Consider the following 26,491-nt stretch of genomic DNA (forward strand, 5'->3'; position numbering starts at 1 on the left):
TCAGCATGAACACTGGAAAGATCCAGGTCCCTTGATGCTGTCACAGACTACTGCCTGTACTGTGGTCTTTTCTCGCTGTGTTAGATCACAAAAATAACACAACAACTCTGTGCCTACATACTGGCACGGTGGCAGCATTGTTTAAAAACAGCTAAATACACAGCTTGCTTACCCCCAGATGGCTCTGACTCCGGAGATGCGGACGGAGGGCGGCTGGCTGTCGTGGAGGCCGCTGACGGTGGCCTGGAGGAACTGCTGGATGAGCTCAGGAGACATGGCTGCTGTGAATCGACTGGCCGCCCAAAGAGCTCGGCCAAGAAGGAACGGAGACGCCGCTGGTCAAGAGAAAAACAAAAAGAGACAGCAGCGAAAGTAAGATAAGATGGCAGCGACAGTAAGGTCATCATTTTGCGCGGCAATTTCCCTGGGTTTAATTTCAATTCAATAATTTGACAGGAATCAGTCACCATACACTTCCGACACTTAGTTCTTGTGATAGATTTGAAAGGTCGTTGTGCTGTGTTGTAGATAACTTCTATAAAAAGCTTCAGTTTAAGAAGTACCTGCCAAGTTGAGATCAGCAAGGATGACACCGGCCAGGAAACCATGCATGTCAAACTGGATACGACCATTCTTTACGTTCTCCGTGATGATGGTTTTGACAGAGCCGAGGGCCAACATGCAGGCCTCATGGATCTTCCACCTGGTTTGAGAAAATTAATATAATTGCTTATCTGACTTAGAAGCACAGCGGTGCACAGGTGAAATCAAACTCAATACAAGCAGGATGGCAGTTATTGTCATGCTTGGCATTTCATTTTTTTATTTTCCAGGAATGTGGCTCAAATTGGACAAAGGTTGGGACGTAGTCAGATAAAGAGTGTCTCTCTTCTCACCAGTGCTCATTGCCACTGTTTTTGGCCTGCTCTGCCTCCTGGAGGTGTCTGGTCGCTGCCGCTGCCAGCGCTACTGCGCTCTCATTCTGAAACTCTGCAGCAACAGCCTACAAGCAGAGGTCAAAGGTTACCATCATTATACACACTCTCATGGTGGACCAGAGGCTGCAAAGGGAGCTGATGAGCAAGGAGTTGCTATGAAACCACTGAAAACGTATGCACGTAAAGTGCATGACATTTCTGACGCTTGTTTTACACGTGACTGCAATGCTCAGCATTCCTGGGATTCAACACTGTGCAGAAAATCTCTGTTCTTAAGTAACCAACCATTTCCAGTCCTTTTCAACCTCTAGGGAAACATGGTTTGCCTCAAGTGTATGTGGAGGAGAGCCAGGAGGCGTGTTTCTCCAGGACTATGTATAGACGCTAGCAGGCATGAATGTCTTCCCACCCTCTGCAGACCCGATTTAAATAAATATGAATGAAAAAATTTTAATTTTGAAACATTCTTCCAAAATGTTCAATTATTTCAAGGTCATTGTTTTACGGTATAAACAATGTTTCTACTGGGTTCTGCTTAATAGTTTGCCATGCCAACAATTCTGCAAAGATGAGTGGGCCAAAATTCCTCCACAGTGCTATAAAAGACTCATTGCCAGTTATTATACAAAAGGGGACAGAGCATTTGCTGTCAGGGCCCCGAGGCTCTGGAACAGCCTGCCCAGGGAAATCAGGTCTGCTGAGTCAGTGAACTCTTAAGAAGTCCCTTCTTAAAACATACTTTTATAGGAGAGCCTTTCCCGATCTTTTTTGACTTTATTTCATCCCCGTTTATTTTATTCTATTTTACTTATTTTATATTTATCTTAAACGTGTATTTTAGTCTTTTCAATGTTTTCTTGCTTTTATCTTGTATTGTTTTTGTATTATTGTCTTTACACTTGTTAAAGCACTTTGTAACTTGTTTTTGAAAAGTGCTCTACAAATAAAGTTTATCATCATCATCATCGCAAACGCTTGATTACAGTTGTTGCTGCTAAGGGCGGCCAAACCAGTTATTAGGTTTAGGGAGCAATCCCTTTTTCACATGCCATGTAGGTTTGGATTTTATTTCCCCTTAATAAAAACCTTCATTTAAAAACAGAATTTTGTGTTTTCTGGTGTTATCTTTGTCTAATATTTCAATTTGTTTGATCTGAAACATTTCAGTGTGACAAACAAAAAAATATGAAATCAGGAAGGGGGCAAATACTTTTTCACACCACTGTATAGCAATAGTAAATCGCTTTGGATAAAAGCGTCAACTAAATGAGTAAATGTAATGTAAGAGTTGTAAGCATAAAGTCTTACGGACAGACAGGTTATGCAGCACGTTACTGAGGCTTATGTGTTTTATCTCCCTCGTTTATCATAACAAAACATAGAGGCATTTTTTCTTTTACAGGAGGATCATTTCTGTTGCAACACTTACCTCGTTTCCCCTCACTTTTTGTTACGGAAATGCTACAATACAACACAAGCATAATGCACCTCTGGGTTAACTCCATTTCACTTTCTGATTAATAACACAGTGGCACGCATGGTCTATGTTTTACTATGCTTACAAAATAAGGGGCAGCTGTAGCTCAGGAGGTACAGCGGGTCGTGGTGCATCGACCCCACCTCCTTCTGTCTACAATTGTCATTGGGCAAAACACAGAACCCCAAATTGCTCCCAATGGTTGGCCAGCACTCTATGTAGTAGCTCGCTGCCATTCGTGTGTACGTGAATTAGTGTCAAAAACCTTGTAGATAAAGCGCTATATAAATTTAGCCATTTAATTTGGTAAACGCCTGGAAGGCGGACTGTGGTGACCACCCCCCCATCCCTTTTTAAATCCAGTCCGGTTATATACGTGATGGGAGTTCATAAAATATGAACAAAGTGCAAGCTGTAAGGTGTTTTTAAAAATGTTTGTCCAATAGCATTTTCACACAGATTTCTTTTGAAGAGTTTTTATCTCACCAGAAGCAGGTCCTGAGCAGAGATCCTGACCGAGTAGGAGAAGGTGTCGTCATCCTCGTCCTCTACAAACTGCTGGGGGTTAGCTGTCCACACTTTGATCTGAAGACACAAGAGGGCAAACAGTCAGGCATTACACCAGTGAATAGTCATAAATATATATATTTTATTTACACTTTCTCACAGCTCATCATGTGTTAAGCTCATTTCTCACCTGGTCCTCAGTGATCTGCATGTACAGGATGATGTAGTAGATGAGTTCGGGCAGGGCTTTCTTCACTGTGCTTTTGAACTTGTTGTTCTCCAGCAATGTGTGGACAAACTCAAAGATGCTGAACACCAGATTCTCAAAACCCAAAACCTCACCTGCGAAAACAATTAGAAAACAGTACCACAATATTGAGTGTTTTTTATTGTCTCAGCAATTTTTTTTTCAAATGCATGTGACATGTAGCAGATGAAAAAAAATGTGGATAGGACGATGTGCTCACCATCTGAGTCTACTGGGTCATCTACTTCCTCTGTGTAATTGACTTCTGTTCTCACATAAGTAAATATATAGTTAAAGAAGAAAAAAAAACGTTTATAAGTCTCCTTAGCTTTCAGTTTCTATGTCTTGTTAGTACTCATCTCAGAGGATTTTTAGATTTCTGTCATCAAGGGAGTATCATCGGGCACGTCTTACTCAAGATTTTAGTCTTATTATTCGCTTCACCCAGTCTGCTTCAATCTGAAAATATCAGATAAGAGACATCCACAAAATGTATTTCAAGAAGTAGAATTTACATAAAATGAGTTGTGTTTTGATGTTGCGGAGTAAGCTGGTTCCATGTAACCGCTGTAGTCAAGTGAACTAGAGAGGATGTTCTGTATCTGAAAGGCCACAAACTCCAATCTCACAAGTGTTTGATAAATGGACAAAAGGAAGTAAAACCTGTTTATATTATGTATCTTTTCACCCCCAAATGGAAGTTATTCTCACTGGTCTAAACAACGCTTTCACAACACAGACAGCAGTTATGCCAGCAAGAAATAAGCTTATACGTATTAAGGATATAAAGCTGCACTTTCAGTCAGTGTATTCCATACAATGGGTAATATCTGCTGCATGGAGGACACCATGGGTTTGGGGAAGTTCTTCACCAACGCTGTTACTGCCTGGGAGGGGATGACAAAGGAGAAATACAGATTTAAAGTGTTAATTGTAGACTATAAAAATGTACAAATAACTTCTCGTTTCTTGAATGGATAAATGTAATAATATGACTAAACTGCCATAATCAAGCGACAGTTCCAAACCCGCTAAAAAGCACAAATACCATAATTTGTAGTTAACCGATTTACTAATTTAAAAAAAGAAACTTTTCTCTCCAGACTTTGGCTACTCTTCTCCTCCACAGCTAAACACACGACGTCCATTCAAAAATTGAGAAACTTGAAGGTCACGCTACTACTACAACTACTCGATGACTCTTTGGTCCACAGAGTCTCACCTTGAGGACTTCCATCTTGAGGCCGCTATCAGATGAGGGTCCGTCAGGCATCTGCAGAGCCTGCACAAAGGCTTCTGTGAACTGCTGCACCACAGGGAAGATCAACGCTTTGGCTGCACCCTACACAAATGTACAGAGGAGGTACAGTTACATTTAAAACACAGTAATGACAAGTTCAGGTCACTTTCTTTCTGTAAAAATACAAATATAACTGAGATATGGAGCAACCAGTAAAACACGAGAACAATTTCACAGTTTTATTCTTATATTCTTATCTCAGTTTTATTATTATTTAGACGATGATGAATGATCAACTGCAACTCAATAAGATGACACATTTTCCGTGGCGAAAGAGATTCAATCAAAAATAAAAATGTTCCATTATATAATGAATTCAAACTAAACCTATTATGTTATTATTCATAAAATATCTGAATGTCTTGTTTTGACTGTCTCACTTTCTCAAGCTCTTCAATAGCGCAGATGAGGTTGGCACAGGTGGTGAAAATCTCCACTGCTCTGGATCGCGTACGAATACTGTACACCTGCAAGAATTAAGGAACAGCCCAAACTTCACATCAGACAACAGACCAGGACAATTCAGTAAAATGAAATTAGGGCTGTATAATAGTGTTGAAGCTGAAATAGATTTTTTTGTTATTGTGGCTGTTAGACAAAAAAAACAAAATGCTAAAAATATGAATTTAATCCTCTTCAGGGATGGTGCAAAAACCAGCTTCACTATTCCTAGGTTTTCACAATAGTTTAACGTCCAACTGAGATGGAAAAGTTCCTTCAATTTGTATCTGTAGCAGTATCTTTGAATGAGCGACAGAACACAGATAGCATGATTATTCACGACATGCATCATCACTTTTTAAAACAGTGAAACACTGTATTACACCATCTATACCGTAACACTCTTTATGAGCAGTAGGGATAAGAGTTGTTGAGTAGTACCTCAGCCATGGTGAAGATCTTGTACATTTCAGGTAAGATGACCGGAGCCACCAGCGGCATCTGTGTATCTGTGACCTCCCGGGTAAACTCTAGACGTAACAGACGACAGGTTGTTACATAAACAAAAAGACACTGAAAATGGGTATTGATGCACCAACATGGTTTTTAGGCGGTGCAAGTTTTTAAAAAATGATATTAACAATTGTGTCGTTACAACTTTATTACACCAGATCAGTGCATCACTAATGAATAAAAGGAAAATGCAGTTTAAACAAATGTTAGAGCTCTGAAATCTTACGCTGTCATGCATTTTAGAGTTAAAATGTCAGTAGGTTTCTTTTATTTTTTTTAAAAATTATAATTAATCTTTAATATCAACACTGCCTCAGCCCTTAGGAAATTTAATTTTGAATGAATTCTCTGCCATAAGTGTGGGATTCTAAAAAATATCTTACTCTGAAAATGTAGGTGCTTTTTTAAGTTCAGCATGATGTTTTTAGACTGTCCATGTACAGCTTCAGTTTGGGTGCGTGTGTTTATGTGCATCTCATTACATACCTGTGAGGACTCTCATGGCCCCGTGCACAGCATTAACATTGCCGCTGACCAGCATCTCCATCAGTAGGGTGAACAGCTGCGGCCAGGCCTCAGGCCAGTCCCAGTGGGCGATGGCAGACACGGCGTACGCAACACTGGAGCGGACTTTGCTGATGGCCTCCCGCAGACCGCCTGGCAGCAGCTCCCTGATGGCAGCTTTTGCCTGGAGTGGGACAACAGGAGTTTGGCAAGATTTGGTTCAAAATGCCCTCTGAGGTCAAATTAAAATTGTGTGCAAGAATACTTTTGGGAGACAGAACTTCTGCCACTTGTAGACAACAAAAAAAAAAAATATTAAAAGTGTTTACATGATCTGTAGTTTCAGGTGGTCTGAATTTCTCTGACTGGGAACACCAGTGAGTCTCCACATACTGCTTCAGGATGACTGATGCCAACTGCAAACACAGACAACAAGACAGCCATAAGGAATGAGCATGATATTTGTTAAGTTGCTGATACAAGTAATCACAGTCAGGGATACAATCACGACAACACATAAGCAGATCAGGATCAATAGCGTCAGGATCAATAGCGTCAGAATCACTGTCAGTGACCTCAGTTTGAAATGTGTGTGTGTGTGGGCTAGACATCCTGTGCTCCCTCGCAAAGGTTTACTTTGTTTGTTTTGTTTTTTTTCTCACCTGACGGATTGCGAGCGCTCCCTGAGGATCAACTGTGAGTTCTGCCAGGTGGACGCCAAACTCTACAACATGAACACATTAGCAAATACATTTATAATAAATACATAAAAAAAAAAAAATTTAAATCACAGAGCATCAGAGCAAACGCTATTCAAAGCCATTGGCAGGAATCACATAAAGTAGCAGGATGAAGGTAGGAATCAAATAATTAACTGATCGTCTTTCATGTTTTTTTAGAATTACACTGGATGTAATGAGGAGTTTAAGGCACTGATAAGGAGGAAGATGTTGTCTTTCAAAAATCTGCACCCACCACATATAGGCAGAACAAACAAACATGAAACAGTCTCTTAGTTATTAATTAGCTAATTATGACAAATGTGTAGGTATATTGTTGTGAGCCTGTGTACTACAATACATCTTCAGACATAATTTGGTTCCAAGGCTAAAGACATTGCATTAATCTCTTGAGCCAGAAAGCTAACAGTGCACACTGGTCTGAACCTGGCCTGACAGACAAGCGGGGTATGGAAGATTAACACACAGTTCAGGATCAGGATCAGCATCAAGCTCAGCTGTGAACCAGCTCTCTCTCACTGGGTTTTAGTAAAAGTGACATCAGGCGCCAGAAGACAATGTTAGTGCTGACAATCCGACAAAGTGGCTGCCTTAGAGAGGGGCCAGCCGAAAGGGTCGGCCTCGCTGCGACGCTGCACTGTAGCCGACAGACAGTGTACACAATTAGCCTTTCACCAGGGGCACGAGGATCGAGGGACAGACAATGGAAAGTCTAGTAGAGGATAAGCTACAGCCACAAGGTACTGTATCCATCTGTCCAGTGCGAGTTCTTTATCAAAATAAAATACAATAGTTTGATGTGGGTGTTATTTCCCCAATACACCAACTGTTTGTTTACATAAAGTATATTGTTAAGTTCATGTCCAAAAATTACATCAACTATATTTTGAGACCTTTAACACCAATTAAAACAGAATGTAGACCAATTCTGCAGACTGTCCCTGCAAAATAAAAACAGAATAAGAAAAATGGTTGTTTAACTGCTTATCTGCCTACCAGAGGATAGAGTACATAAAGTTTAATTTAACATTTAGCTGACGCTTTTACTGCAATACATAAGTGGTTGCACGCCACTGGAGCAACTAGGGTGTCTTGCTCAGTGACACATTGGTGGATGTGTCCCAGTGGGAATCAAACCCGATGGCACCAAAGGCATGTGTATTATTCCCTGCATCAATGCCACCCCATTTAACTTTAGAATGTGCTAAGAAATCATGCAATTCAAGTATCAAGATATTTTCAGGGCTTTCAGACACCTTCACAACACTCACTGTTTTAGAATTGTTATAAACCTGGGACACAAGGTGCCACAATACTTTTACATTTGAGTCTTGATACACTACCAATTCAACCTGTGCCAACACAACTTGGAATGGAGTTACTGCAGTGAATGTGGTCAGACAGTTGTATTAATACGTTTATGTATGGACATTTTATATTCAGTTAACATTCAATTCAATTTTATTTATATAGCGCCAAATCACAACTACAGTTATCTCAGAGCGCTTTTCATAAAAGAGCAGTACGAAGGGAGTTCAACCTACTCAGAGTTAACTCAGGGTTGACAAACTCTGACTGCCTACACTGGAGTTCAACGGTACTACGAAGTTGGATAAGATGTTAGTTAGTTGAGTCCATGTTAACCCTGTGTTAACTTAATAGGAGTTGGTGCGCGTTCCCATAAAAAGGACTTGTTCGGCTATGCAGGCAGTTTTTTGCAACGGCGCATGCTCCGTATTTCTCCAGAGGAACGCACGTTGGTAGTGTCAGGAAATTATGAATGTAAAGACACGTTAACGGCTAAATCTAATGTTGTGGCAGACGACAAAGCCAGGGAGGCTTGTTGGTATCGCATTGAGTAAATTTGTAGTTATTTTCATAGTGTTCGTATTGTAGATCAAATGTCTATTAACCTATGTATTTTATGGGCTCTTCTTTTATTTGTAATATGATTAAGATGTAAAGGTAAAATTGCACATAAGGTCCATTGTAATAGAAAAAAAAGGAGCCAGCGGAGAGGGGAAATAATCTGAGAGAAAATTTAATTTCCAAGATTAATCTACAAGTAAAAAACTCTGCAAGGCTGCAACATCACACACGTCTGTTGTGTATTATGCATGCACTAGAAAGTTATATTAAACTTTGCAATTGGATTTAGCAGTGAGGAAATACTCATGAGTTCAGACCACAATCACTATCATGCACCTTAGAGACTTTGCCTTGGATTGGGCGTATTCAGAAGAAAACAGAGTAATTTTTGATTTTTTACAACATTAATTTCAGTAAATTTCCGATTTTTCTTCTTGCAAATTTCCTACTTTAATCTAGGATTTTCTTTCCTCGGTTATTACCCCTAACCCTGGCTCCACACATGAAATAATCTATCTAAATATGCGAAAACACTTAGGAGAATTCAATTATAGACTACAGATGGGCTAAGAAACTATCCTGTTAATTAATTCCGCTCTAAAATCACAGCTCAGCTGTAGGGCTCACTGTCTGAAAGTAATGCTGTTGTGTTAAGAACTTCATTGTAATCGCAGTGGAACAAATCAGGATGAAATCTAAACATGTTTTATGAAGTAGTGTGTATTAATATCCTACTTCTCATCATTAACACTGAGTACACATGTGGTGTGTAGTCCACCTGCAGGGTAACCTCGAGTTAACCACGAACAAAATCTGCTCATCAGTTTAGAGATGCGGCGTAAATTGCCATGGCAACAGACCTCGGTTAACACCTATCCACCTTTCGTAGTACGGGTTAACCGGGAAGTTACACCCGACGTCACAAAGTTACTCCTGAAGTTACCCCGCTTCGTAGTACAGGCGTAGTACAGGACACCCAACAGTTCCCACCAAGAGCAAGCACTAGGCGACAGAGGCAAGGAAAAACTTCCTTTTAAGAGGCGGAAACCAAGCAGAAGAACCATGGCTCAGGGTGGAGGGCCATCTGCCTCCACCGGTTGGGGGTGAAGGAGAGAGCAGAGAGAAAGAGAAAGAGAAAGAGAAAGAGAGATGAAGGAGGGAGAGAGGGGAGGGAGGCAGCCTACACAATATACACACACAGAGGTACAGACAGTAAAGGTGATGTTGCTATAGACATAATGTCTCAAACTCTCTGGGTACTTATGCTTTGTACGCCAGTGACAACATAATAAAAACTGGTACTGTAGTGATTTTTGCCTTGCCCTGTCTCGTGTGTACCCGATAGACTGTATATAATAGGTGTACCCTAACGACAGCCTGTGCTGCGGTAGATGCCCCTGGGAGACGTCTCAGCGGGAAAAGCTGTCAACGGGAATTCGGTGGTTGCCATAGCGACCGTTTGGCAGAAACGGTAGTTTTTGGGACCGTTGGACGTCCGTTGACACCTTACATACTGGTGTATAAACGGTTCAGCAACAGTTGGTTCAGGCGGCTAACGGCTGTGGATCAGTTGCTACCATTCCCCCAGTTTCCAAGTGACGTTACTTGATTCCAATGCGCTCGAGACCGGAGACGCTAGTGTGCAGCTGTAGGTTCAGACAGGATTGTGACAATATATTAACGTTAGCTTGCTTCACACATGCCGTCAAGAGAAGGTAACATAGGCAGAAGGATAAACCAGTGTTGTGGTGCTGTTTGGGCCGGGGTCCACACAGTCCCCATGTGCTTAATAGAAACGTACTTGCTAACTAGCTAACGTCAATGATCACACTTCCGACCCGGTCACGTCATTTTGAGCAAGGTTAGGCAATCATGTCATAGGCCGGGGTAAGGAAATCACTTTTTAATGAGCTTTCAATCTAACGTTAACTTGGTCATCATTAACTTCTGAAAAGATGGCCTAACGTTAGCTACAGAGCGCCAAGACAGTTCCCCGGCTAACGTTTTGACTGTTAGCTAACGTTACGTATTCAGCCAAAGTTAGCTCTGATTAACACAGCAGCTGTTCGCATGGTCCTTGTTTCTGCAGAGGCCCGTTAATGAGCAAGAACACCGGGTAAGCTAGCCCCCGCCAACTCCATCAAAACAGCGTTTAGAAACGGGGCTACCACTCACCCTCGGTCACTTCCAGCACTTTGATCTGCTCCTCCGCGGCTGCGCGCACTTCTTGAGCAGGGGACAGGATGGCCGTCAGCGTCTCGATCAGAGCCTCTTTTAGTCCCTGCTGGACCGGGCCGGCGGCCGAACCGGACCGAGCACTACCCGCCGCACTCATGCCTGCTGTGTTTTCACCCGCAGCCCGCTACAGTCAGTCAGTCCACCACCACCCGGGGAGGAGCAGAGAGCCACGGCCACAGAGGCGAAGCGCGCCAATGCATGGAAACGTGGAGGCGGGGTTTTGCAGAAGGAAGCACATTTTGTCGTCCGGTTCGGTCCACATGGTGTTTTTTTTCGTGTGTGTGTCCGTTTTGGTTTTTAAAACCATGGCTCCCCCTTGTGGAGCGGGGGGCAATATGATTTCAATTGCTGCCTGAACTACTACGGGTTACCATGGAAGCAAATTAGTTTAAAAAATAACGTAAAATTGACTACTGAAAATTTCAACGAGACCACGTTGACTCAACCAGACTGTTTTCAAAGTAAAACATTTAAATGCCATAAGTGGACGTTTAAATTTCAGCAATGAGCATTCACCAGTGACTACATTTCAAAATAAGGTATCCACTTGCCTATAAAATTCTAATTTTTATAGCAATTCTTACAAAGTGGAGTGTATTGCCACCCAGAATATCAAACCCTTGAAAGCAGTAAGGATGGTTGCAGCTTTAAATACAATACACACTATACAGCCAGAAGTACACTTTTGAGTGTGTTCTCATGACTTGAGACAAAGCCTCTTTAGTAAAGGAAATCTAAAAGTTACCACACATTGTAGTATTTTGAACATAAGTAGGCTTGCAACTTCACTGTAACAGTTTGGGGCAGACCCTTTCTTGTTTCGACATGACAATGTCCCCGTGCACAAAGTGAACTAGATATAGAAAATGGTTTTCCAAGTTTGCTGTGGAAGCATTTGCCTACTCTTCACAGAGCCAACATCAACATCCATCACTTTCTGGATGAATTAGGAAGACGACTGCGAGCCAGGCCTTATCACCTAGTATCAGTGGCTGATCGGACTCCAAAGTCTTGTGAAAAGCCTTCCCAGAAGAGTGGAGGCTTTTACAGAAGCATATTAATGCCCATATAGCTTGATAATACATTGTTCAACAATCTCATATGGTTGCAGTGTATTTGATAGTTTAAATCAACAGAAAACATTGGAGAGTTTTCTACCCTGCGTGACTGAGTCCTGATTTATCCGTGGCTTTAGCTGGAAGTGTCCACAGTGGGTGGTGCAATGCTAGGAAAATTAACTAGCTGCAACAAGCCCCTTGTGAGCTGCAGCATACTCCAAAACTTTCCTGCATCACCTGTTAACAAGTGTAGTACAGACTGCGTAGTCTCACCTGAGCTCTAAGATGGGCTTCATCTTTCATTAGATTTCTAGCTTCTTTACATAGACGAGACTAACATTAAACTACTGAAGTGAAACAACAGTGCACACTGGTTGGAAGTGCCTTGTTACTGAAAGAGTTTCACCTCATAATCCTGTTGCTCCAACAAGGAAAACAGATTTCTGTGAACGTGAGACAAGCATGTGACACACTGTCTCCTCTTGAACCACCACGATTAAGACTTGTCTGGCTGGACGATCTTCTCTGTGTGCTGCAAATATATGTGTTTATTTTCTTTCATTTTGAATCTTTCACAGAGGAGTTTCAATCTTCTCAGGTGCAAAATGTCTTCATTCAGGAGCTTGTCAGTCAATCTTAAGACCATGGCGTAGTTTGTATGGCTTTTCAAAAACATGTTGGATCTCTAACATTAAACCTTGTTACTCCTTTTGGAGACCGTGTGCTATCAACAATTAGAGGGCATGACAGGCCTGGCTGCAATAAGACTTTTGTTTCCTAGATATTAATTGTAGATTCAACTGTACCTGAAAACGTACACCCTGACATCCATGTGCCTGTGTGTTTGTCAAGGGTTGTTTTTATTAAACATGCTAATTTTAAACCTCTAAATTAAGTCATTAAAATTAATATGGAAAACCATTAAATAGTGAAAACACTTGATGCCAAAACAAGAGGGATAAAGCCACATGGGGGTTTTTCCTTTGTGAGCTAAAATTAAACTCACTTATTGCTGCAGCATGTGTGGCATCGAGGAAAAGACATGTGAGGAGGTGTTGACATAAAAATAAAATGGTGAATGTAATCCCTTCTCTCATATTATCACGGCTGCAGATCTTTAGGATTAAGCAAGAGAAGTAAACCTAGGGATTAAGATCGCTCTGAAAAGAAGTCAAGTAATTATGTACTTGAATATTACAATAACAGGTTCCAGGAAAGCGTGCCAGTGTGCATCGTGTGTTGCATATAAAGCTGGTCTACAACCTCATGTATCCTCTTGCCCTTTGCAAAGCTAAAGAGACAGTGATGGCTGAAAATCTACTTTCTCTTTTACCCAGTTCTTTGATTACGTCCCCTCTTCTTGATCGGTGTCTTCAGTGTTGTATCATTTAAGCCTAAACAAATGAACAAATGAGTTTGGTGGAGACCGTATTTGTATCTTTGACAAAACTTTTAGGGAACAGGAGATCGTCAGAAATGGTGGAAAATGTCTCCCCAACTTCTTTTGTATGCTTGAATAAAATACAACCCGTGTTTTGTGAAGTGACTTGTACAGGATGTGAAAGGTTAAAAGGTAAAAACCATGATATTCCTCCAGACTGATGGGTGTCAGGCACACACATTAGTTTATACTCAGTTGCCAGTTTATTAGGTACACCTAGCTAAAGCGAATGCAGCCTAATACAACAGGACGACTACTTTCAAGATGGTCATAAAGTTCATGTTTTATGAACCTTTTACTTTTTCAGTCTTTTGTGGTGAACGGGCACGTTGTCTGCATGTGTGTTATCTGTGTATGCAACTTTGATTGTATGTATGTATGCAAGTAAAATGTTTGCTTGTATGAATTTATCAAAAGTTTTAGTCTACTTTTTCATGTAAGGCACTTTCTGGTTTTTATAAGTGCAACACAACAAAAGATTATCATTGTTAATTAATTTGTATCGTCTGTTACTGAGAGGGGTGTGTAATGTTTAGTCTACACAAACTAATATAAATGGGATGGTCAAAATATAGGGAACACCTCCGACAGAACATTATAACCTTCATGAAGATACGATTTATTGTCTCTGCACTTTAGGATAGGTGTGCCTAATAAACTGGCAACTGCGTGCATGTGACCTCAGGTGAGAGGGTCTAGTAGACTCAGCCTAGGAATGAACCAAACACTTGTACAACTGCTTCTTCTTGTTTAAGCAAAAAGAATTTGGTTTATGTAGAAACAAGCAATGTTTTGCAACTGGATATTTCCCTCTCCTTCAAAAGAGTTAAAGCTAAAAAAAAACAAAAAAAGTCCAGAAATGAATACCCATCCCGCTGCACTCAGAATCGCCACTTTCTGAAAATGTATGCAGATGTTTCTGACAGAAAGCAAAGGAAACCTGGGGGAGAGCTCACAATGGAGATAGATATAAGTGTACAGTACATATATAAAATATAAAATCTGAAATATATTTATATATATTAAATTGTGTTAGGGTTCAGTATCTTTCACTACACAGCATTAAGGTGGTGTCTTGATTATCTTTTTTTTTCTTCATTTTTTTTAAAAATCCTATTATATAAACCAGAGGAGAGTCAAAGCAAAACAAATGAATCAACAAACAAACAAATGTGGAGGAGGGGGGGATGAAAACTAAGCAACAGACAAAAGGCCTCCGCCCCGATCCGATGCCCCATCCCCACCCAGCCTCCAGCAGAGGGGTGAGCTAGCACGGACGAGGTGGGACAAACCTGTCCAGCTGTACAGCGCAGTGAAACATAACTTACATATTAGCTCATTTTTACACGTACAGTCGTGATCAAGGCACAGGGATCTTCTACAAGTTATTTTTTTTCTTCAATAAAGTTGTACAAAATAATACATTTTACAGTCTGTACAAGAATAATAGTCCAGCAGTAAAATAAAGACAGATGTATTTAAAGCAGGGAGGGGGAGGAAGTGGCACTGGGGGAGATGAAAGTATAAGACAAAAGGTGGAGGGGTGGTGGTGTGTGGAAAGGGAGAGGGTTACTGATGAGGGCTGTAGTGCGTGTGTGTGTGTTAGTGTATGTGTTTCCAGGTAAAAATGTTGCGTCCAGTCTTGATAAGTGATTTCTTTAACCTCATGCTCTGCGTTTGTGTTGTTTTGTTCTTATTATTTAATGCAACCTTTCTTTTCCATATGTTGAATAGTTGTCAAATAGCAGCAGGAAGGGGGAATATTTATGTGTGTGTGTGTGTGTGTGTGTGTTTGTTTGTGTAGTTAGGGGGGGTTTAAATGGTGCACAAAGGCAGATCACACAGTGTACACCAACACACAACATGGGGTAAAAATTAACAAAAACTTAAAAGTTGAATTGTGTTATTACAGGAATATATATATATATATATATATATATATATATATATATACACATATACACATATTTATATACACACATATATAATATCTATATATATAGCTTGGATTTTTTGCACTGCATGAAGTTCACTGGTATGCATGATTTTATGCATTGTATGGTAATTTTCTTGTTTTTTCCCCTCCTTTTTTTTGTTGTTTTCTGCCACTCATCCTTGATTGGTTTCTTGAAGAGCAAATCATGTGAGCCGTGTGGTCTTATGTTCGAGTCATGCTCACGTCCACAGGGAGCCGTTAGTCAATTAGTCCGTCTGTTTGGGCACAAAAAGGCTCACAGCCCTCCTCCGTCCGTATCGGATTGCCACTCTTCATATTCATCGTTCTCTTCTTCTTCTCTTCCTCCTTTGTCTTTAGCACGCAGTGAATAAACTCCTCTTTCTCAAAATGCATTATTTAATTCAGCCTCTGCCAACTGTTAAAAGCAGGAGGACTCAGTTTTAAAAAGTATCTGTGTGTGTGTGTGACACCGCGATATGAGACATTAAAACCTATCTAAGGGTTCAGGATGTCTTATGCTGTAGTGTGTGTACCTGCGAGTGTGTGTGTATGTATGTTTTTATTTCAGAGAGAGAAAGAGAGCTAAAAGGAGGGATAGGCTGTACTGACGGATTCCAGTCTTGACCCTCTTTCCTGGGTCAAAGTGTAGCTGAGTACAGCAGTCAGTCCTGGCTAATTCTTGATGAAACTGTTATTGGTGTATCCTTAATGTGTTTCCTTTAAAAAAAATAAACAAGTTGTTCCACTGTTCTGTTTTTCTTAAATCATGTTATTGGGAGAAGATTCAGGATGGAAGGGAGGGCAGGCGGACAGACGCTCGCTCTGTTGTTTGGTGAACTTGGTGGAAGTGGAGGGGGTGATAGGCTAACTGGTCGTGGGGGGTAGATAGGTAAGTTGGTAGGTAGATAAGTAGACTGGACGCCGCTGCCCATCACAACAGCTCATACTGCCGTAGGTGCATCCTCTGTATGATGTCGCGACAGTCATTGAAGACGCGGCGGATGTTTTCTGTGTCGACCGCACAGGTGAAGTGGGGGTAACAGTAATGCCGTCCGTCCCCGCTGGCTGTACTGATCCTCTGAAAAAAGACACAAAAGTACAGACAAGTTAGTGTTGGAGATCAGTGGTTCCCAAGCCACCCTTTTTTGGCCACGTCATAGATGCCATTAGTCAAGTTCCAAATGTGTTCATCTGTATCAATTTTAAACAGGATGTTATTTAACACTATAAATAATATAACAAAAGGATATTGTTACAATATTTTTTTCTCACAATTCAACTGTCAACGTTTTAGCTGGTTAAGTTTTCCTTTCCACACGGAGTGTCAGAAGCTGTTTATCCATTACTTTAAGTGAACTATTTTAACCATTTATCCATTATCTTTAGCTAACTATTTCAAACATTTACCCATTACTTTAACTGGACTATTTAACACATGTATCCATTCTTTTAAGCTAATTAATTCAACCATCATTACCTTTAGTTAGCTTAACTATGTGAACCATTTATCCATTACCTTTAGCTAACTGTTTCAACCATTTATCCATTACCTTTTGTTAATTATTTCAAATCATTTAGCTATTACCTTTAGTTAACTATTTCAATTGTTTATCCATACTTTTAAGCTATCCATTTTGAAATTTATCCATGACATTAAACTTTTTGACTATGAATCCATTATTTTTAGTTATCTATTTAAACTGTTTATCCATTTGTACCCACTCGGGTACACATATGTACCCCCTGGTTGGGAACTTCTAATACAGGACATGCTGAGACAACGCCTTACACTGAAATCTACTGAGAATATCTTGTAGGCAAATATCATCTGTACACAGTGGAATATGAAAGCAGCCATCTGCAAGATTTTGTTTTAATCTATGGTGCTAAGCTTTCACTGGTGTGGTTTGCATGGCATGTCCAAGAAAAACATTTGCCACTCGCAAAATTTGGATGAAACTGTGATGTCTTTTACTTTGGATGTTCTGTTAACTTCTGTTGCTGCTTCTGGACACCACTTTGTCTCTATCATGTCTTTAATAACAGCAAATGTAAAAAAGAAAAAAACAAAAGACACCCTGTGAAAATACTTCCAGTTCATGTATCAGTACAGAGTGACACAGTATTATCAAACAGTGATACAGATGGCAAAATGTGCATTTGTTTGCATGAAAATTGATTATTATTATAATTTTTGTTTTTATTATGTAAGATTCTGATTATTAATCTGTTGTGGAAGAAAAAATACTGATCACAAGATTAATATAGATTTCTGGTAAACAACATGCTTCATAGAAATGTTGATGACATCTTGATTTACTGTGCGCTGCTGCTATTTTTCATTCAACTCCAGTTTCAGTCTTTTGTGGTGAAACTTCCATCCATCCAACTCATCTTGACTCATGTTATAACAAAATTAAAGCAGTAAATTATTTTTCAAAGAGTCAGATAGAGGAGCGAAATCGAATGGAGTGAAAACACATACATACATGTAAATCAGGTAAAACAAGAGCTTTGTACATACGAGAAACTCATCCCGAATGAAGTACTTTGCCCTTGTGACGCGGGGATCCTCACCTGGCTCCGGTATTGCTGTTAGTAAAGAAGAAATCTAGTCACGATAAGTAATTTTTTCACATTAAACAGTCTGCAGCATCACTCCTCCTGCTGATCAGTGCTTGATGTACCATGCTTAGACTTTTGGGCGAATTGTACACACACACACACACACACACACAAAAAAAACCTTTCATATCACTATGGAACACGATTAATCACGGTGGTAACCTATGGTTCAATGGATATAATGGTTTATACTGGTTTTAGGCCCAAATAATATTAAATTCTTCTGTCCAGTAGTGGTAATCAGGGAAGAACAAACACTATAATCATTAAATCTCAATCCTTACCAGCAACTCAAAGTCATACCTTTCTATTTGTGTGGTTTAGTCTAACTACAAGGCAGGCTGCCAAAGACAGTTGACTTAAAGGACATTCTGGTTTGTAACAGACTGGGTGTTATTTTCATAGCTTTTGCCGTTGTGTTTATCAAAAGTGAGCGCACCCAGAACATCAGTAATAATTTCTCATTACAATGGAAAACTCTGTGCACAGCTACAGCAATTACGGTAGGTCAACGTTGAACTGAAGTTGTCTGTAAACTGTGATTTTTCAGCGGACAGTTTAGGTAATAAATTTACTATTTTCTCTGCCAAAATAAGTTTGCCTTCAAATAAGTTTGTACAAAACGTGGATTATGACTGCTCATGTTTTATTCTCCACATTCGGAGATCTCAGTAATAAAATTGGTGAGTACGCTATCAATGGTCTCAATGATATTAAGAAACAATGGTGACAAGCTGTAATAAACCAGAATTATCCTTTAAGGTGACCAAATGTACATTTTCCGTGTCGTGGTTAAGATAGAGCTAAATATTGTTTAATACTCGTAACATCCCTCATCATCTACACTAAACCATTGGAATTTTTGCAATGCATGTAGATGCAGCGGCTGATAGCTCCTTCAAACTTTATTGCTGAAATCACCAAATGATGTCTGATGGCTGTCGCCTGTAGCTTCTTCAAACTCTGCTACATTTTTGTTTTTCATTTGTTCTTTTCTTTCCTGCTTTATTGCTGAAACACGTATTACCTATGACAGAAATGCAGTCATTGGATATATAAGCTTGGATTTGAATTAAAGACGATCACCCAGTCAAATCAACCGGGCCATGTACCAAGGCGGGTGCTGTGACCAACCCAGAGGAGAGGAAGGAGAGCAGGGATCGGAGCCATGCTGGCCCAGCTTGGACTTAAGGCTGCTCCTGGTTAATGACCGGTCTGGACGAAAATGGGAAATCAGAGACTTTTGTGCCCACATCTACACAGACCTGATCCATCAACATCCCCGATCAACTACTTGACGGCCGGACCATGTTCTGAGCTGGCAGAGCGTGAGACTCCGGAAAGATGAGAGGAGGCGGACTCTGTGTTTACATCAATGATGCTTGATGCTCACACACAGTCAAAGTGGATGGACAATGTTTCCTAAATGTCAGAATTTATGTGAAGATAAAAACCAAATCATCATCACTATCTTGTTGCTGCTGTTTACATGCAAACGCAAATTCAAAAGATGCACTGCAGGATTATTTCCTAGGTATATACGTGTATGTATACTGTATGTATAAATAAGCATTTCCAGTTTTATTTTATTTGTTTTATCTGTTACCATATTCTAATATACATTTAATGATCTGCTAATTTATGTGTGTGTAGCATGAAGGGCCTACAAACTTTAATTTTGTCGTACTGATTTGTGTTGCAGAATGATAAATAAACTACCTTGAATGTATCTGTTACAACCACAGAAAAGTGGCTAAGGGTGTTCTGTCTTGGACACCCACAGATTTCTGTGTCAAGCTCTTACCATCATCAGGTGTAGTGTAGCGTGCAAACTCCGGGAAGTACTCCTCAATTTTAGATTTCCCTGCCAAAACCTTCTCAGCGAGCAGGTCCTGTTTGTTCAGGAAGAGGATTACTGAAATGGTTCGTAGCCACCTGTGGAGGGAAATGAAGAACGAGCTCAGTGCCAGATTTCGTTGGTTTAGGACCCAAAACAGGTTACAGGTCTGTTGATATAGAGTTCCCACTTTTCAAGTGGCATTATGTTTTAATGGGTTTTGGCAGAAGAACAAGGGAATAATTTACTCTCTGCAGTTCTGGGCTGAAAAGGTCTTAGAGCTGCTGCCATAAACAGTCCATTTGCTCCCACACAGAGAGAAGAGTCAAGGGAGGACTCTGCATCCAATCAGTGTCTCCTCCCACTGTAGATGCACCCTGAGCAGGAACCTTGTTTCTCAACCTTGTTTGGGTACAGTGCTTGTTTAAAGTGTCCCTCTTATTTTGTCTTTTAGTGAAGAACCTTTGGCAAATAGCACTGAAGTGATACTGTGGTACTAAGGTTGCATCTAAGCTAAACAGAAAGGTCTTAATCGGTGACCAAAGAAATAAACCTTTGAAGTCTAGTTGCTTCAGTCTCAAGACGACAAGAAATTAATATATTTTTTAATTGAATTAATTTTACTATGTTATATATAATGTATAGATTGAAAAAAAAGAATAGAGAAAAATATGGCATAAAAAAACAATATGGCCCAAAACACACTGCCACATGATGCCTCTAACACCAATAGGAAGTGCCACAGTGCCGCTCATCAACAGCACTACAACCAAAGTGTGGCACAGTACAAACTGTACTGACTGGACTTCAGAGCTTTTTGTATTTCTCAACCCCAACAGGGACTTTCTCTCTTCAACGATTAAAACATCTAGAAGACCACAAAAGAAGGCCACGTGTCACCTGACAACATAAGTCAAGGTACGGTAACCGGGATGTGCCAAGCAGGCAGTAAGGTCTGAAGGAAGAAAATAGTGTGTTTGACAGGCATTGCTGTCTTAGAATAAAGACAGAACGTCGCTGTATCATTTTTATAACCTGCTCAACTCTTTTGTTCTTCTGCAGCCACTGGGTTACAGGACACAGAGTGGGCAAGTGTAGACATTGGGATTGTATTGGTGTTTAGAAGAAATGGAAATCTAGGGTTGTTTCATCCTTTTAAGCTCCAGGGCAGCATTTGTTCGTGTATAGATGAGAGTGCATGTACTTTTTTTCTTTTATGCCAGGTGCATTTTCTGAATGCCTTTTATTTTTCCCTTTTTGTCTCTGAATTGCAATCAGTAACAAAGAAAATTAAAAAAGTGCTACTGGTTTCATGTTTGATGAAAAGTTGATGCTGACCTGTTGTTCCAAATGTTCTTGAAAAGATTGAGGGCTTCCTGTAGTCTGTTGGTCTGATTGTCTTCTCTGATCACCATGTTGTAGCTGCTACTCGCCACCACAAAGATGATAGCGGTCACATCTGTGTCACACACAACACCACCAGTGGATTAACACACCAAAGATGGATAAAACACTTTTGCATCCTTGCTCATGGTGGGATTTACGTAAACACATAGACGTGAATCTGGCACAGCTAGAAAACAAATGCCTGAACACAAATAAATCAACTGGAAAAATGATTGAGTCACAGCTGCTTCTGATGATTTGTCAGTAATCCATAAAATATCCAAAGTGTCATCACTACAATAAAGCAGTCTAGGCAACAAAGATCCTACCGTTAAAACACTGGATCCATTTTCGACGTTCATCCCTCTGACCGCCAACATCGAACATACTGTGGGGACAGAGGAAGTTAAAAGTTTAAACCCATTTCTGCCTTTCTTTTAACTACTTCTTTTTTGACTATTACTTCATCACCCGACACTGCGATAAATAAACGTTGTGGTAACTCACTGGAAATTGACTTTGTCTATTTGGAATCTTGTCTCGAAGATCCCAGATGTAAGTACTCTGCATCTCAACAGGTCCTGAAAAATAAACAAGGAACAGCAGGGTGTTAGATACTTAAAAGAAAACATATAGAAATGGAAATAAGGATACAGATGCAGAAGGTGTGGAAGAGAAGACAAACAGAAAAAGAGGAGGACTGTGGAGGAAATAAACTCGTGGACAACAAATACTAGACAGAGAGAAGATGGACAAAGGATAATCAAGATGTCAGGAGGGCAGGTTCTTGTGATTAACAGATAAAATAAAACTATTCAACTTATCAACAGTTCATCTATAAACAAAATATGCACTTTAAACTTCCTCTTTATTCAGGTCATATTTAATAATTAATGAAGAAATCTGCTTTATATTGAATTCTACTATGTGTTACAGAGCATTAAATATTTTAATTATTGACTAATCTTTCACTCACTGTAACTGTCTTATGAGTTATTAGTTTATTGTTTAATATATTAAATGCACAACATAATGTCACACTTTTGTCCGAACAAGAGTCTTAAACCCCAAGATATTTACAGAGAAAAGCAGAAAATTATCACAATTGAGAAGTTGGAGATATGTGTCTAAAATCACTCCATATTTACATAGTGCTTTATTTACCCTCCGCCTCCGAGTTTCTCAACTTTAAAGTGTAAAATTTATGGAAAACTCCCAACAATGGAACGAAAAAAAAGCAACAATCCGTGGCACTTTCTGCTTAAAATCCCACAATGCAACGTGTCACATTTTCTAGATGCAAAAATTGTAGCTGTGCAACTTTACATTTGTCAGTGTCTCACATCTCGATTTACTGCTCACTATAAAGTAAACTACTGAGTCTCTGTTATTTAGGAAGTAGTGAGGGAGTGAATGAGGAAGTAATTTCGGGAACACCCAAACAATACACCTTTTTTTACATCAGACATTTTGACTTGTCACAGCAGGGAATACAGGTATTACTTACATTAACGATGACTCTGTTATATTCAAGTTTCCTAGTAAGCCACAACAGAGAGCCGACACGCACGACACCAGGACCCTGAGACACCTGTGGTTCTACGTGCTGTGACATGTCAAAATGTGTGAAAAAGGCCTCCATTTGGCATTTTTTCTTGATAAATAAATTGATTGACTAATTGACTCAAACAATTGTTGGTGTTAAATTTTCTGTCCATCAAATAAACAACTGACGATTTGTTTAAGTGCTGCAGAGCACAGATGTGGGCAGGGTACTTCAATATAACACTTCATTTGTTTGTGTGTTGAGCACCTCACCTGGTCAGTGGGTGTGTAATCATTCTGCCTGACCACCTCAATCCTGTCTAAGAAGCTGCAAAAAGAACAGAACAATACAGCTGGTTAGATCTCAATAGCACAATAAAATCACATATACATACATAAAAAAGTCAAACACGTCAATGTCCATGTCCACTTGCCACTCTTGGCGACCATCAAAATAAATGCAACTCAGTTGTGAATGCAAAACACTGACCATTTTTAAGATCCTACCATACTGACTAGCCTATCATACAGTGGTAATGTACGGTGAGAACAGTATCTCTCTCTCTCTCTCTCTCACACACACACACACACATATATATACAAGTTCATCCCAGTTCATTAGTGGGAGCAAGAGAAAGATGGAGGACGTCAGTGCCTGAACGGCCTCCAGGGGGCGTGCGCTCTAATTCAAGGTGAGATCAGAGGCAGCCAGTCTGAGTCACCAGCAGCCGTTTGCTCCGTCAGACCAGAGAAGCCTCGTCAATGGAGGTGCTGTAGTATTACTTTCACATGAGGAAAGGTGTGTGTGCGAGTGTGTTTTTTGTACGGGTATGCAGCCTACACGGGTCCAGATTTGCAGAGTGCCTACCCCAAATGCATGTTAACTGTTCCGATGAACTGGCATACATTATACTGCTGCTTTTCAAGGTGTATGAGCTGCCCTGGTGTTTTCACAATGACTGCAACAGGTCAGGACTCAAAACAGGCCTACTGATACTTTTAAATTAGCATCTGTAAAGGAAACAAGACAACATTTCTCTCATGTATCATAGGCTGAAGGAAGTTTAAAAGTGTGTTGAGCAGAGAATAAAACAACATCCCCCCTCATGTACAGTGTGTGGGCTGCTGTCCCAGTATACATGTGAACAGAGAATGGCTATGAGGACTCCGACGTGTAGAGCTGCTGGATGATGTTACAGGACTTGATAAAAACACACAAAAAAGACGATAGTTTTAAACATCCCAGCTGTCCTGACAGTACTTTCAGATGCATAGATGAAATGTCATATAGGAAGAACAGGAACTCTGCTCTGACAGTGGAAAGAGGAGTGGGCTGAACTCAGTGCCGCTACACTGGGGAGGAATTTGGCGATTATCTTTAAGCTACGGCAGCAGCTATGTTAAGTGTCCCACTAGCCTGCATCCATCAGGCACAAGTACTGCAGGTTTTCCCACAACAATTCCTCCTAAGGGTGAAGCTACAACACGTCAGCAGTCTTAGATGTACAGCTACACCTTAGAGCATACTGGTAAAGAAGTAACTAACTTCATGTGTACAGCCAATAGCAGATGATAATCATTACAAACTTATATGGCATGCTTTGAATGGGATTTTTAAGGTTAATACCATTCAGTGTATTTAAATATTTAGAAACGTCCTATCACTAACTGACTCCTGTTAAACACACAAACATACATTTACAGAGAACGTGCCCCAAAATATAATTAAATTAAATTTCCACTGTGGTGAATTTTTTTCTTAGACCACACATTTGCAGAAGACAACATTAAACAAAATAACAATAACAATATAAAACAACAAGTTATACGTAAACTACCAGCCAGATTGAATTTTGAAGTACCATCTCAAGTCCGTTTGGGGGTAAACAGGAACATAAACTAAAGTGGAAAGTGGTGAGGTGGTACCTATTTAATGATTCAATACCCACTGCCCGATGAAACACAGCATCCATAAAAATCCTTTTGGGTGGCAACAACAAAGAAACAACACATTTTTGCCACACAACACTATTTATTCTTTCAGAATTGCGCCTAATCTTTGCTGTGTTTCCTCGTGAATTACTAAATAATTTAACATCTTCAAGCCAAATTACAAACAAGGACAAGTTAAAACCCTCTTTGCTTACAAGTACCAGTAACAATAAAGTTGTAATTAATAAATTGCTTTATCTTTCCTGCAATATATTATAGTGGAGGTATGCCTTAAATAAAAATATTACATTTACAATTTTATGTAATAAGAAATCAAGCTTCAAGGTGAAGTACTAATAGGCGCTAAAAGGACACCTATTTAAGTGATGTGTTTGTTTACGCGGTCAACCAGTAACTAAATTGATAACAAGACAAGGCACGTCAAGTCAGCAATTACTACCTCCACTAATTAATTTCCTGGGGTAACCCGGTAATGATTCACAAGCTAAAAGGTTGGTAACCTCTGTTTCAAAGTGATGGCTGGTTACCTGTCAAAGTGGCTGTTAACGTAGACTAACTCCTCACCCTGTTTGATTCCTGCACGGATGTCTGTTTTGGCTGAGCGTCTGGCCCACCGCTTTTACAACTAGAAATGCAAAACGCTTGCTACAAGCCGCCTCTTGGGGCGAAGGTATGAAACCCCCTCTGAGATCATCAGGAATGTAGCAGGCAGGGGTGAAATGTCACAGGAGGGCTGCAGGTAACACACTGAGAGGAACAGGGGGCTGGGTCTGCGGAAGCTACAGCACTGGACAGGCGGAGGGACAGACGGAGGGGGGGGGGGAAGACACAGTCAGGAAGAAGAGTCAGTCAGTGTGAGACTGAAAGAGAAACAGAACAGGACAAGCAGTTTGGGGAACAAAGAGACACCCTTGTGCATATCTCTGCACAGACACAGATATTCATATAAAACACACGGAGGCAATTAAGCAGCCAACCAGTCTGGTACCTTTGGCTCTCCGCAGGGGCCGAGTGGCTCAGCTGTTCCCACACCACAGCGCCTATGCTGTGCCAGCACACCCAGAGCCCTCAGTGGACAACTGTTCAGCCTAGCTGCCTGTTACCGCCCTGTATCCACAGCCCAGAGCCTGCGAGCATCTAACTTCATCCTCCCATAACATCCCCACAATGAGCTCCCAAAAGACATAAATAACCTAGATGTGACAGAATCTAAAATCTTCGGCTCTAATGATGACAGAGTTAACATGGCTGCCACCGACGTCTGCCAAGGCCAAACTCTTGTTTATCTACAGGTCTGGTCTGAGGCGTCGACACGCCCAGGACAAACACTCTGCTCAATTTTTAGCAGTTCTCCCTATTAATAGGAGAAGTGCCAATAATAACCTTGCCTAGTAAGTTGAACTAAATAATAGTGGCTGCCCCAGTAACAGAGAGGTCTGCGGAGTTATGTATAACCTGTCAGGGTTATTCTGGGCCAGCAGACAGGCTGACTTAAACTCTGGAAATACACACAGGACTTTTGTCTGGTGAATTAAAATAACCCAGTATTTACAAGAAAGATTTAGAGCACATTTTTTACTTTTTACTTTGCAGAATTGTGGCGGCTTTTAATGTAGGAAAAACAAAAATGAACACAATACAATATATGTAAGGTTTTTCTATTTGATTAAAATATTTGTTTTTTGTTTTATTGAGATTATATATATATATATATATATATATATATATATATATATATATATATATATACACATATACACACACACACACATATACATACATACATAAACAGCCCTTGATACTTAAAGAAAATTTATAACAATATAAAATAAAGTACAGAACAAAAACACTTGCTTAGAGAAAAAGTTGTTTAAGCTAAACATAACAAAAATTCAGACTTAAATTTCTAATAAAA

The 26,491-nt window shown here is 40.1% G+C and overlaps 2 protein-coding genes across 3 annotated transcripts in view; both read right to left on the reverse strand.

Moving 5' to 3' along the window:
• ipo9 (importin 9) overlaps positions 1–11,002 on the reverse strand; it is a 17,847-nt gene extending 6,845 nt beyond the window's left edge. The window contains exons 1-14 of the mRNA XM_038697406.1: positions 10,712–11,002; positions 6,590–6,651; positions 6,257–6,343; positions 5,910–6,111; positions 5,352–5,440; positions 4,850–4,936; positions 4,392–4,511; positions 3,956–4,056; positions 3,390–3,448; positions 3,113–3,264; positions 2,902–3,000; positions 897–1,003; positions 564–703; positions 173–335 (exon numbers count right to left, since the gene is read on the reverse strand). Coding sequence (XP_038553334.1) covers positions 173–335; positions 564–703; positions 897–1,003; positions 2,902–3,000; positions 3,113–3,264; positions 3,390–3,448; positions 3,956–4,056; positions 4,392–4,511; positions 4,850–4,936; positions 5,352–5,440; positions 5,910–6,111; positions 6,257–6,343; positions 6,590–6,651; positions 10,712–10,871 — 1,628 coding nt within the window. The 5' untranslated portion in view covers positions 10,872–11,002. The remainder of the gene's footprint in view (positions 1–172; positions 336–563; positions 704–896; positions 1,004–2,901; positions 3,001–3,112; positions 3,265–3,389; positions 3,449–3,955; positions 4,057–4,391; positions 4,512–4,849; positions 4,937–5,351; positions 5,441–5,909; positions 6,112–6,256; positions 6,344–6,589; positions 6,652–10,711) is intronic.
• A 3,008-nt stretch (positions 11,003–14,010) lies between these two features.
• Positions 14,011–26,491, reverse strand: part of LOC119886579 (guanine nucleotide-binding protein G(s) subunit alpha-like) — a 38,502-nt gene continuing 26,021 nt past the window's right edge. For both annotated transcript variants that reach the window (XM_038697408.1, XM_038697409.1), the window contains 7 exons: positions 22,897–22,951; positions 21,586–21,659; positions 21,408–21,466; positions 21,031–21,151; positions 19,660–19,790; positions 17,755–17,822; positions 14,011–16,308 (listed from right to left, as the gene is read on the reverse strand). In XM_038697408.1, coding sequence (XP_038553336.1) covers positions 16,162–16,308; positions 17,755–17,822; positions 19,660–19,790; positions 21,031–21,151; positions 21,408–21,466; positions 21,586–21,659; positions 22,897–22,951 — 655 coding nt within the window. In that variant the 3' untranslated portion in view covers positions 14,011–16,161. The remainder of the gene's footprint in view (positions 16,309–17,754; positions 17,823–19,659; positions 19,791–21,030; positions 21,152–21,407; positions 21,467–21,585; positions 21,660–22,896; positions 22,952–26,491) is intronic.

The sequence above is a fragment of the Micropterus salmoides genome, unplaced genomic scaffold (assembly GCF_014851395.1).
Source record: "Micropterus salmoides isolate LMB-PRFRI ecotype aquatic unplaced genomic scaffold, ASM1485139v1 Ms_hic_scaffold_4, whole genome shotgun sequence".
NCBI classification, from domain to species: domain Eukaryota; kingdom Metazoa; phylum Chordata; class Actinopteri; order Centrarchiformes; family Centrarchidae; genus Micropterus; species Micropterus salmoides.